General features: G+C 38.7%; 1 protein-coding gene across 13 annotated transcripts in view; it reads left to right on the forward strand.

Annotated features, from left to right (window-relative positions):
- Positions 1-8,325, forward strand: part of myo5aa (myosin VAa) — a 203,624-nt gene extending 195,299 nt beyond the window's left edge. For all 13 annotated transcript variants that reach the window (XM_041174847.1, XM_041174850.1, XM_041174851.1 and 10 more), the window contains 4 exons: positions 1,824-2,106; positions 3,766-3,940; positions 5,088-5,168; positions 5,960-8,325. In XM_041174847.1, the coding sequence (XP_041030781.1) occupies positions 1,824-2,106; positions 3,766-3,940; positions 5,088-5,168; positions 5,960-6,112 (692 nt within the window). In that variant the 3' untranslated portion in view covers positions 6,113-8,325. The remainder of the gene's footprint in view (positions 1-1,823; positions 2,107-3,765; positions 3,941-5,087; positions 5,169-5,959) is intronic.
- The last annotated feature ends 4,705 nt before the right edge of the window (positions 8,326-13,030 follow it).

The following is a 13,030-nucleotide window of genomic DNA, read 5'->3' on the forward strand; positions in this document are numbered from 1 at the left end:
GATCTGTGCTCACTGTGTTTGATTGGTTAAGTCTGGGTGATGACTCCGAGCTTAGGGTGAACAGAGAGGCTACTAGAAGCTTGGCTGTAAGTATGAATGCAGATGCTTGGTGATTGCAGAGATATTTTAAAACTCTTGTAAATAAACATGTTGCACACTCGGAAGCTAGTGTCATCTCTGTATTGCTCGGCGATGTATAAAATATACGGCAAACCAGTGAATACGCAAAAAGCATTTTTATTGTTACAAGTAAATTCCAATTTTTTTTCACATAATTCTTGAACACAAAGAAAAGCCCTTCTTTGATAATACCTCGGTTTAAAAAAAAGCATTATAAAATATATTGGGGGAGAAATTTGTTGGTGCTTTACAGACTTGCCTCAGTTTCCCCCATGGGTTACCATGGGCTGTTACCTGTGAAGCCCACTTCAATTATATAATTGAAGAACACCATGCAGGCCTTAGCCCACAGCACTGCCTGCCCCCAGGGAGTCGAGTTAAGTCTGCATAACATTGCTTGAAGGGAGCGCTATGATGCTGAATTTCTGCCCATTTGAATTAGGCAAATATGAATTTAAAAAAAATTATTGCCACTTGAAGAATACGAGGAATCAAACATGAGTGGCCATGAACTGGAATCAGCCCCTCCGTGGGAGGCCTGTGGTTGCTTATTGCAATTTTCAAGATTAACAGTTGTTCACTATGAAGTACCAGTTGAAATTCACCTGTTAGCGTTCTGCTCCATGAGGATTCAAGGTATTTTCCAATACAGGGCTGTTCAGCATCATATTTAATACAACCCCCTCTATTACTATGCCGAAGGCTCCTGGAAATCCTGGTGAAACTTTTTGGGATTTCTTGCAATTGGTGCTATTTGGGAAACTGAAAATAAATGGAGGTGTGGATAAAGTTACAGTTGTTACTATGAAAAACCTAGCCCTGCCACTTTTATTTGGATAACGGCATCCAATAGAATAGCAAGCGAGTCCTGTTTATTCTATTTTGAAACTTCCTTTAACGATTCCAGACAGAAATCACTTGAGATAGTTGACTAGTTTGGCCCTCTGTTAAATCCCTGAGGTGGGAGTGATTTTTCATTCCTTCTAAGTGTATGCAGTTTGGGAGAGTTATTTTATTCCCATTGTTATGATCTGATATGCCATGGGCAATGCTCCAAAGTAAAGAAGTACGCTAAGATAAGGCCCGGTAATGGCTTTTTTGAAATTACGCTGACTAAGAAATTCCCTTCTGTACTTCATTTAGTAGATGCTGTGTGTAATTATATGTGGCTGCCTCTGTCTTTTCACACCCAGCCGCAAAAACACTTCTGTTTCTCACCTGAAAAGGAACAATGTGCAGGGTTATAGGGAGAAGGCAGGAGAATGGCACTAAGTAAATTGGTCATTCAGAGAGCTAGTTTAGACACAGTGGGCCAAACGGCTGCCTTCTGTGCTGTAGGAATTTTGTGATTTTTATTTTGTGATTCATGGGTCCCATCAACCTGCACAGGTTCTGCTCCAGTGTTGAACATGTAATGTGATAAGCTCAGGGATACTGATGAAGCTCAATGTGTCTTTTACTCTGCTTGTAGGGTAGGGTAGAAAAATAATTGAATAATAGAGATTAAGGTGACAATATTATACAAAGGCAGAGGTGTGTAAAGTTTCTGCTTGGAAATCAAATGAACATGAAAGCTTTGAGCTTTTTTTTGTGAGGAAGTCTAATTTGTATGCCATAAAGGATTGCTATGAATCTTCATTGCTGCTCCAAAAAGAAAAGTGGATTGGAAGTTATTTTACTAACTTCCTCTTATTGTTAAATAGTTTCAGGTATGTTGGAACACGAGACTATTCAGGGAGTGTCTGGACTAAAGCCCACAGGTCTTCGGAAGAGGACTTCCAGCGTTGCAGATGAAGGAACCTATACCTTAGATTCCATTGTTCGGCAGCTGAATAATTTCCACTCCACAATGTGCCAGCATGGCATGGATCCAGAGCTCATCAAACAGATCGTCAAGCAGATGTTCTACATCATTGGATCTGTCACCCTTAACAACTTGCTCCTTCGCAAGGACATGTGTTCATGGAGCAAAGGAATGCAGATCAGGTAAGTGATCCTTCTAAAATCATTGCAAAGTTCATGTACTCAGCGATAACTGTTACTTAGAAAACCCATGGATATTAGGCAGCATTATCACTTGTAATGGTCCTGCCTTTTCAATAACAAGACAAAATGCAAAAACAATTAATTTTCAAATTGGTTGAATTGCTTCTTGTTTATCTCCTTAAATACAAATAATTTTAGCCAAAGTATTTAAGTATTGCTGAAAAAAGAGACATGTCTTAGCTTTACATCTTGCACTTATCTGGACACTCAAGAATACCAAAAAAGGGGGGAATACCAGTCACCATCAGTGATGCATTCTCCATGGCAACGTCATTTGCCAACCAATCAGCACACTCCTCACATAGAGCACAAATTGTTGTTTTCCCCCTTATATTGGCATTCTTGCGAGTGTCCTGATGAGTGCAAGATGAAAAGAATGGACATGTTTCTTTTTTTCAGAAAAACTCAAGTTCTGTTCTACCAAACGACTATAAAGTAATTAAGCATCAGCAATATTGTGGAAAATTTTGAACGATAATTGATTCTTAATGCACAGAACATTCCGATATAGACCAAAGCTGTGTAATGAACTTGTTTAGACAGCAGCGGAAGTGTGCTCGGTCCTTTTGTTGTTAAGAAGTAACATTCTCCTCAACTTATATTCAGCTATTAGCTCAAGCCACAAAACTTTCTAACAAACATTTCCAACAGGCCAAATCTAATTCAAACACTTTTTCTTAAAAATAAAGCAAAATAAGAAGAAATTTTCTTTTTTTATACGCATGCTTTTTAAAAAAAAATCTACCGATTAGTACAATCTTGAATTTGGAATTCCACATCCGATTTCAATCTTTAAGTGATGATTTAATTCTCTAATCAAGGTACAACATTATTCCAAGGTGTTTATCATTGAGTATTCTTGGCAATGAATCTTCATGTGAAGGGTTCGGATCTCAATTGGACATTTGGGGACAGATTTCAGGGACCCAGTATGCCTTGTCCATTCTCATCTGGCGCCTGCAGACAAGACGCACTTGGTGGTGAAATCTGGCAGAAATTGAGTTTTGCCAGATTGCTGCCTAATTTTGTCCCTGCAGCAAACTCCAGTTGGACCTATGGCAGGTCCTGGAATCTCTCAACTGAAGCAGAGAGAAGCTTCATTTGCCCACACAAAAGTAGCTGGGAGGCATGCTGGAGACCAAGTGCTCAGCTCGCCCCTCGTAGGAAAGGGGCTTGAAGCCCTACTTTTCAGATGACAGAGCCTTTCGGGAGTTCATTATGATTTAGGTAAGTGCTTATAGTTTATTTCCTAGCCTTTCTTTGATTTTAAAAATGTATTTCTTGATGGTTAGACTTTGGAGAGATTTTACGTCAGTTGCTAATTTTTTTTTTGCCCTCTCCCTGTCTCCTGGAACCTTTTTATCTTACATAGAGTCCAATGACCATGACCTACCTGCCCTCCACCCCCATACAAAAAAATCCACGTGTTACCTCCAGTTTAATGTTGCTGTCAGTTTCTGCTTCTTGAAGTATTTTGGCATAACCTCTTTAGAAATTATGTCCTAATTTCAAATGAGTTATTTTAATGATCTGCTCACCTACAGGTGATCTGCATTTTGAAACCAATCTAACCTGATTTTGTTGTTCTCGGCTCTGCAGGTACAATGTGAGCCAGCTTGAGGAGTGGCTGCGGGACAAGAACCTGCAGACCAGTGGTGCAAAAGAAACTCTAGAGCCTTTAATTCAGGCTGCACAGCTACTGCAAGTGAAAAAGAAGACTGATGAGGACGCAGAGGCCATTTGCTCTATGTGCAGTGCTCTGACCACAGCTCAGGTACGGCTGCAGAAAGAAATCGGTGTGTCGGTGGATGTCCATAAATAATCATTTGAGATTCATTTTTAGAAACATTTTCCTCTCATATTTTTTCCCCTTCTTTCCAATTCCATATCGATGTTATTTATATCAGTCAGGCAGTGGTCATCCTCTGGAACGTTGGCCATTATTCATATCCGAGTCTCGACAGTGAACGTTTCGCTGTCTGTTTGGCCAAAGCATCAGAGCTGAATCCAGTCTGGTCCTCAGCTCAAGTCCTCACAACAGGGATGGCTACCAACAACAGAAATCTATTCTCCTTTCCCCAACATCAGGGCATCAAGTCCAACTGGACAGCCCCTATCGCTGCCCCAGTACAGATCAGAGTTTGGACCTGGGGCTTTCCTGCTGATTAGTACAGGATTTCTAAAATACAAATAAGTCATCTAAGATGACTGGGAGCTTTCTGGTTCGTTTACAGATTTGTGGTCATTAATGCATATTCTCTAACTTAAAGTGGGCCACTGCCTCCATGATCAATCTCTCGTGCGCCCAGCAATGGCTTTAAGGGCACAGTCACCAGTGTGGAAACATGTCTAACAGCACCACCTTATTGTAGTTTAAGACAATTACTAGAACTTCATGGCAACAAGTTCTATTTAAAGTTTTTATTGAAAATGCACACGCATTGTGGGGACTGACACAGTGCCACGACTGTCAATGCAGGACGTTCTGGGTAAAATACTTCCCACTCCTTCCAGGAATTAAAAATGTTTGTGAAAAACGCTGAAGGACACAACTAAACACTTGGATGTGGGGCAGAGGGTTGGGAAATAAATGTTTCCTCTGGGTCATTATGCTGACAGTGACAAAAGCTTTCCTGCTATTTGTCCAACAATCTAAGAAAACATTTTAAGATGTACTTGTTAGCTTCTTATTGGAATTGATTTAATAAGAAAAACCAGACATAGAGGTCATAGGCTTGGGTTAATCAGTTCATGTTACGAATGGTGTACCATTAGAATGAATATTTCTTGAGTGATAACATCATCAGATACTTTTGGATTCCATTGTAGTAGAGGTACGTCAAATTAACTTAGTGACAGGCTTCTGAATTTTGTGGTTAAAGCTTGTAATTGTAAATACATTTTCTTTCTTTGCCAAACAGATTGTGAAAGTCCTAAATTTGTACACTCCTGTTAATGAATTTGAAGAGCGTGTAACTGCCTCATTCATACGTACCATTCAGGTAAAACTTGAAGATCTTTCTTAACTGTTCTTTTCCTTAGGAAAAAAGTGTTTGGTCCATTATAGTCCCCCCACCCTTCATTTACACTTAATAATTTTAACTTTGGGAACCATAGGAACGTTCAATATGACATTTCATTTTAAGTATTTATATTGGTAGTGAAGAGTTGATTTTTTAAATAAAACTGCTCCTGATATTAGAGTTGCTTTCATCATGGTTTCTTTCAACACGTGTGTCAGCAGAAAAATTTAAAAATCAGCTGGCCTTGCATTATAGACATTTTCCAGGGCTTCCTAGTGATTGGCTAGAATTTGGGCAACATAATTTAGTCAAATATTGCAATTGAGCAGCCTTTGAACTAAGTTTACTCTGTGTCACTGCTGTGTGTTTCTTGAAACCAGAGGGGTTGTCATCATCTTTATTATAAGATATATTTCCAGCATAAGACCTTAAGGAAAACCTTTCTTTGGAACTTGTGTAGAAAGTCGTAAATATTTTACATGTTCCCACTGGACAAGAAACAACAGTGTATGTTGCAGGATTGCTTTTTTTTTCCTCCTTTACTAAACATTTCTGATGCTGACATGATGGATGAGCTCAGATGTCTTCCTTCTGCACTGTAACAACTCTGTGAATGTTGGTACGTGATTGTTTCCCTGTATGCACTGTACACGTGGATAAAAAGCTGGAAGAGATCAGAAAACCTGTTTCCGGTATAGGAAACATTTTAAGTCTGTAATTCCACTTAAACTGTATTAATTATCTTCCAATTTTCTTTTCCCGCTCTCCAGGTGCGTTTACAAAATCGAAAAGACTCTCCTCAGCTGCTAATGGATGCAAAACACATATTCCCGGTTACATTCCCATTCAATCCGTCGTCTTTAGCACTGGAAAGCATTCAGATTCCAAGCAGCATGAACCTTGGATTCCTGCTGCGTGTCTGAGGAACACTTAAATTTACATTGGTCAGAGAATTAGCATCCCCATTCCCTACACACGGCTAGAGTAATGTTAAAATATCTGCATTATAAAGGAATGTGCACTGAAAGTAAAGAATGCCAAACACTTTCATGCAGCACCTGGTGATGGCTGCTACTGTGCAGCTCTAATGAATATACTTTGAATTTAACAACTGTAAATTAAGGTTGTGTCATAGTTTAATTATTAGGAATCTGAATTAAGGGGAAGTAAAACTGCCATATATAGCACCATTTGTCTAATATCTATTATTTAAGTCAATATATAAATGATGTAGAATACAAAGGTCTGTTAGAATATAATCTAGAGATTATGTTGTTAGTTTTGGTGTTTTGCTTAGCACATTGATAGTTACCCTGTTCAGTGTCCTCTGACTGTGGTGAACTACACCCGTTTAGCACCACGCCATGTAGTGTTGAGTTGCAAGTCACTAAAAAATATTTCATGCCAACGTTACACTTTTTTCAAATCAGTTTTAATCTTGATTTATGCAAGTAGTAACCACTATTTTAAATTCCAAACGTGACTTAAAGCACAAAAACATGCAGAGGGAAAAATATTAAATTCTCAGATTGACTGTAAAGCTATGTGGCAGCAGATAAAAATACTGCAGGTTGAACAAAACTTTTTTTTCAGTATTTGAGGTTGTAGTAGTTTATTTCCCTTTTAAGTTCGCCTTATTGGAATCTCATAAAACTAAACAATACAGGAATAGCTCAATTATTTCATTTGTTACTGTGCATGTTGGGGCAAAAGAAGGCAAATATAGAATTAGCATTAGAAGTGTTTTTTTCCCCCCAGTATTTGCAGTACAGTATTTAGTGACCTTAGGGGTCAGACCTCATGCAGGTTGCGGTGATTAAGATGCCGGCATCACCCTAACCGGGCAGCCTCAGCCTCAATTCCCCCAAGTTCATGATGTTACAGGTCTACTGTAGATTCAATTCTGAAAGCTCTCAACCCAGATACGCCCAATTTAGTGGCTGCTATGACTGGAATTAGAGCCAATATTAAGTTCATAATCACTTTATGGTGGCCAAAAAATATAATTATTGCACCCTTTATTGTTTACATACTTAAGTTATTAAATATATTGACCAAGCATCCAATTTCAGAAACCTGATTTTCCGAGTGATAGTATACATATCTAAATGGCGTGCCTATTTATAATCCTATTGGATACCTGATATTTAATTGAAAACTATGGTGTTTCTAGATCCCACAGAGTAAAAGTTGATAAGCTACTCTGCAGATTTACAGAATAGTTTATAAGTTCTACAACTATCATCTTGTAAATCAATGTTGGGCAACATTTTGATAAAAACATTACTGAATCTGTGTCGCACTCCTTGTCTATTTTCTGTTTTTACATTTTTGTACATTTTCAATCTATTGTCTTAAAATATAAAATTCCCTAGAGCCTTACCTTTCCCTTTTATTAGGTGGCTTGCTTAATTCAATCCATTACAAAATGAATAAAAGCATAAAGTGGTTTAGTTATCCAAAAACGTGTGTGTTTGTGAAGGGGGCAAATGCTGCAGACAGAAAAGGATTTAATTTTTAAAAATTGTCTGGGAAATCAATATAGCCCAAATTGATAGTTGTCACTCCACAATATTGTACCTATTCTTCAACAGTATTTTTTTCTTTTTCAAAAAAAAACCACACAAACCAGGGTATAAGGTAAAAATTGTCTTTTGAATCTCAGCACATGTAGAACAAAATAAAAGTTGTGTTGCCCATCATGGTGTTGAGACAATATGAAGGCAATCTTCCTTTGAAATATTGGTTATGCACTTTAGTTAAATCCTACGCGTATATATATAGTCCTATGTTTTCTGCTTATATTGTATTTTACTTTTTTGTATCATAAACTGTTATGAAACGTAACTACATTATTAGTGGTTAGTGTTAAGGAACTGGAGATATTTAAAATATCAACAGCAGTCAGCTGAAAACACAATTGCTGTTGCATTACCTAGATCACTAATGTTGACCATGGATGAATACTTCTGTATTATCCAGCTAGCAAACAATGACTATTGATGTACAGAAAAGCTCTGAAAACCCTGTAGCATTTCTTGTTTGTTGCAATTAGTAAATGTGTGCATCATGGCAAATGTATATTGAATTAGGGTAACGTCCAACCTGTAAAAAATAAATAAAAATTTCAACAGTATAACCACGCTTTTAGATTCATTGAGAAGGTGATGATGCAACCATTGTCTTAATTTCCATATTCATCTTCATAATAAGGAATTTTATCTTCATATGTTGTGAATTTTCATTATCAGTAACTTGTTGTTAGCCTTTGTGAAGCGGTTGAAAACTTTGGCCTGACTGGTTGGTCACGCTTTACAGGCACAAAAAGGTCTACTACTGTTCCAAAATGAAGGGCAGGCAACATGTGAATGCTTCCAGCTAGAAGTGTGCTGCCTGCCAATTGGGTTTTTTAATTCATTCACGGGATGTGGGCGTTGCTGGCTGGCCCATCATTTATTGCCCACCCCTAATTGCCCTTGAGAAGGTGATGGTGGTGAGCTGCTGCCTTGAACCGCTGCAGTCCATGTAGTGTAGGTACACCCACAGTGCTGTTAGAAAGGGAGTTCCAGGATTTTGACCCAGCAACAGTGAAGGAACAGTTAAGGGAAAATGAGGTGTCCTTTACCCAGGCTTGAAGAAAACATTAATCCCTTTGCCAGTTGGGCCTATTGTCTGTTTGAGGCACTTGCTGCAAGATTGATTTGCCCTGAGGCAGCTAGTACCATTGCAGCCTGTACTCGGGGAAACCGACCCAGAATTCCTGCAACAAAAAGATGCAAGTTATTTGTCTCTGAATGTGGAGCCAGGAGAAGCTGGAGTGAGCCTCCTGGCCCTCACATTAAAGCTGATTGCTGCACATCCTGTCTGTTGTGGGCGCTCACAATCTGTTCCCCACCATACCCTCCCTCTCTCTCCTCCAGGCTATGATTTATCTATGGACCAATGTGGCACTAGCAGCCCCTGTTCATCACTCATTCCCTCCTCCTGTAGCGTTCTTCCTGTTAGAGTGATGTCCAAGGCCCATTATTTGGGGCTTCTCAGAACTTTGCATCAATACATGGGAGAGGCACTTCCAGGCCATTGTTCAACTGCTTCACTCCTAACATGGCTCATTGCTGCATGATCCAAACTGCATGATTGATGAACGACAGAAAAATCAGTAATTTCCTGAAATAAAATGATACCTAATTACAGTTTAATCCATAATAATCAACATTTCAAAGAGAAGATGCAATCACTTATTTGAAAAATGGAACTGGTCAACTGAGAGCAGTTTTACTAGGATTCAGCGTAAACCAGTTTCTGTCTCTGCAAGATCCTGTCATTGCACTAATTATGATCTTTGAGTTGTCATTCTGCTGAAACAACTCACACTTTTGTAACAACATCGCATCAACATTTCACTCTACCTTTCTAGTGAACTCATTTGAATTCTCCCCCCGCTTTGACATCCATAAGTATTTAAGAAAGTTATTTTAACATTCTCCATGCCTTCCTCAAAACAAAAGCTAATCCTTTAAATTCAAAAATGATAGACACCCCTTCAATAAGTGAAATATTTTACATCTTACTTTATGCCCACATTGACAGGTTTAAGTAGCAATCCATGAAGTTTAGAAATGATGCATTGAAGCATTTAAATTGTAATATCCTTGATATCTTTTTACAGCTCTTTTAATGAGTAATATTGGAGAGGAACATATATAAACACATGGCCCTGCACTCAACAATGTATCAAGGTTAACAGTACAGACACTTGAGAAGGGTCCATGGAAAAGTAAGCTGTCTAAGCAGAACTATAGTGAATGCTACTATTAAGAATGCTTTAAAAAGGTAATAAGAGGAGATGGTGGTGTAGGGGTAATGTTACTGGACTAGTAATCCAAAGGCCCAAGCTAATGCTCTGGGGACAAGGGTTCAGATCCTACTATGGCAGCTGGTAGAAGTTTAAATTCAATTAATTAAAATTTGAAAGCTAATCTATCATTGAATGTTGTAAAAAAAACCCATCTGATTCACTAATACTCTTTAGGGAAGGAAATCTGCCTAAATGTGACTCCAGATGCACAGCAATGTGGTTGTTCGGTTGATTCCATTTAGTTCAAGGGCAGTTAGGGATGGGCAACAAATACTGGCCTAGCCAGCAATGCCCACACCCCATCAAAGTAATCAGTAATGTGGAAGTACAACACATTATGAAACCAATGTAATTCTGTTATGCTGACTGCAGTCTCAGTTATGCTCCTGGAGGAAAGCATCAAATGAAAAGTAGGGGTAAAAAAAAAATCAAACATTGTTTTGTTGTTATTGTTGCCACTGCCTTCACCTTTGCTACCTAATAAATGGCTTAAGTGGTATTACAGAATAAATGAGTTTTTTCTGGCATAAGAATTATGTGGTTCAAAAATACAATAGCCAAAACATTCATGACTTTAGAAACATGTTTCTAAACATGGTATTTGCTGTTTAATTTTTTTTAAACAATGCCGCCATTTGGAAGGGGAGAAAGCTGATTTGTAGTTAACATAGAAATGGTAAAGCAATTTTACAGCACCTCACAGTGACTGTGAATCCATTATTCATTCATAGCTAAATATATAACTCCAGTGTTCCAGATGCAGGTTACTTCCTAAGATTCTCCTTTGGAGTAAAGGACATGACCATGAGGTTTTATAATATTCAATGGTTATTTCTAGGCTGGTTGTGCACTTTTTCCAATGTGCTTAAGTAATATTACATGATAACAGCACTTTGCGTCATATCCTGTGTATTAGTTTGGCTCAGTTAATACAACTCTTTACCCTGCTGAGCCAGAAAGTAATGTATTCAAGCCTCATGCCACTAATTTGAATTCACGGTCAAGGCTGGTTTTCCAGTGCAGGAGTGCTGCAGTGTTGAAAGTGCTGCCTTTTGAATGAACTCTCACGCTCTCATCAACCTTCCTTCTCAGTCCTTCCTCTGTTTATTTTTCAATCTATAAATCTAATTTCTTAGAGATGCATTGTTTGTCCCATTCACCAAGGTCCCAGATGCCCTCTGGCCTTCACTAAATCATTATGAGCTTGCACTTACTCACAGAATGGTTATAGCACAGAAAGAGGCCATTCAGCCTGGTGTGTTCATGTCAGCTTTCTGCAAGAACAACTCCATTAATCCCACTCCCTGCCCCTTCCCCAAAGACCTGCAAATTATTTTTCTTTTCAGTTATTTATCCAATTCCCTTTTGGAACCCCAATTCTGTCTGCCTCCATCACAATCTCAGGCCGTGCATACCAGATCCTAATCACTTGCTGCATAAAAATTTTTCTCATTTAAAAAGCAAATTAATTCATGGGATGTGGGCGTTGCTGTCGGGGCAAGCATTTTTTGATTTATTTCATATGCAAATTTTGAAAATTTGTACACCCCACTTTAGGTCTTTAATATAGATCAAGAAAGGCAGTTGTCCTAGTACCACCCTTGGGGAGCTCTACTGTACACCCTCCAGTCTGAAAAACAACAGTACACCACTAATCTTTGTTTCCTGTCACTCAGTCAACTTTGTATCCAAGCTGCCACTTTCCCTTTTCTTCCCATGGGCTTCAACTTTGCTGGCAAGTCTATTATGTGACACTTCGTCAAATACCTTTGGGAAAATTATGTACACCACTCATCAAAAAACTCAGTCAATCTGTTAAACATGATTTGCCACTAACAAATTGGTGCTGGCTTTCCTCAATTCATCTGCAGTTGCCCAAGTAACTGTTAATTTTGTCCTGGATAATTGTCTCTCAAATCTTTCCCATCACAGAGGTTAAACTGACTGGCCTGTAGTTGCTGGGTTTTTATCCTTGCACCCTTTTTGAACAAGAGTGTAACACTTGTAATTTTCCAGTCCTCTGACACCAACCCTGTATCTAAGGAGGATTGGAAGATTTGTGGCCAGTGCCTCTGCAATTTCCATCCTTATTTCTCAGCATCCTCTGATGCATCCAGTCCAGTCCTAGAGACTTATCAACTTTAAGTGCAGCCGGCCTTTCTAATATCTTCTCTATCAAACGTAGTCCATACAGCATCTCAACCATCTCCACTTTCACTATGACTTCAGCATTATCTTCTTCCTTGGTAAAGAGAGCAGCAAAGTACTCATTTAGTACTTCACCCACATCCTCTGACTCCATGCTACGTTCAGTAACTTGCACACGTGCAAAATCTTTTTAAGTTGGAGGTTGTAGGACAAAGTCTAACCTATTGGGCACATCACAAGATGCCCTACAATGTGGTGTGGGTCCTGGGCATCAGAAGATGGTCATTCTACTATGCTGTTGCACCTGGTCACAGCTGATCTGATGCTGCTGTCTATACTGCACTTCAGAATTGGGGCTCTCAAGATGAGTACAACAGATGATAAAGTTGCCTTATAACTTTGCCAGTGAAGTCATCCCTTGTATATTACACTAAGTGCGGTACATAAACATTATATTGATGCAAGATCACACGTAATTTGTATTACAATGTATTTTTCTAAATATTTTGGAAATGAATCAAAAGTAAAGCAAGGATCCCGAGTTTGAACTTGGTGAAATGGATTTAGCAACTCACCATTATTCCTATAGAGGATTCCAGACTCCAGGTGGTGATATTATTGAGCTTTGTTATGAGAATTGACCTTTTTATTCCTCTACTTTTCAGTCTCATTAAGAGGGGCTATAATACCAGAGTTTTGATGATAATTTCTGAGCAAGTATCTAATTTTCTAAAACATGTGCTTGTAGATCTGGTGAAATTCTGAAGACTTCAGTAGTCCCTGAATCTGCGGACAATTTTGGTTTGATGTTTTTGGGATTCGGAATAAAAGTTTC

Source organism: Carcharodon carcharias, chromosome 26 (genome assembly GCF_017639515.1).
Source record: "Carcharodon carcharias isolate sCarCar2 chromosome 26, sCarCar2.pri, whole genome shotgun sequence".
NCBI classification, from domain to species: Eukaryota; Metazoa; Chordata; class Chondrichthyes; order Lamniformes; family Lamnidae; genus Carcharodon; species Carcharodon carcharias.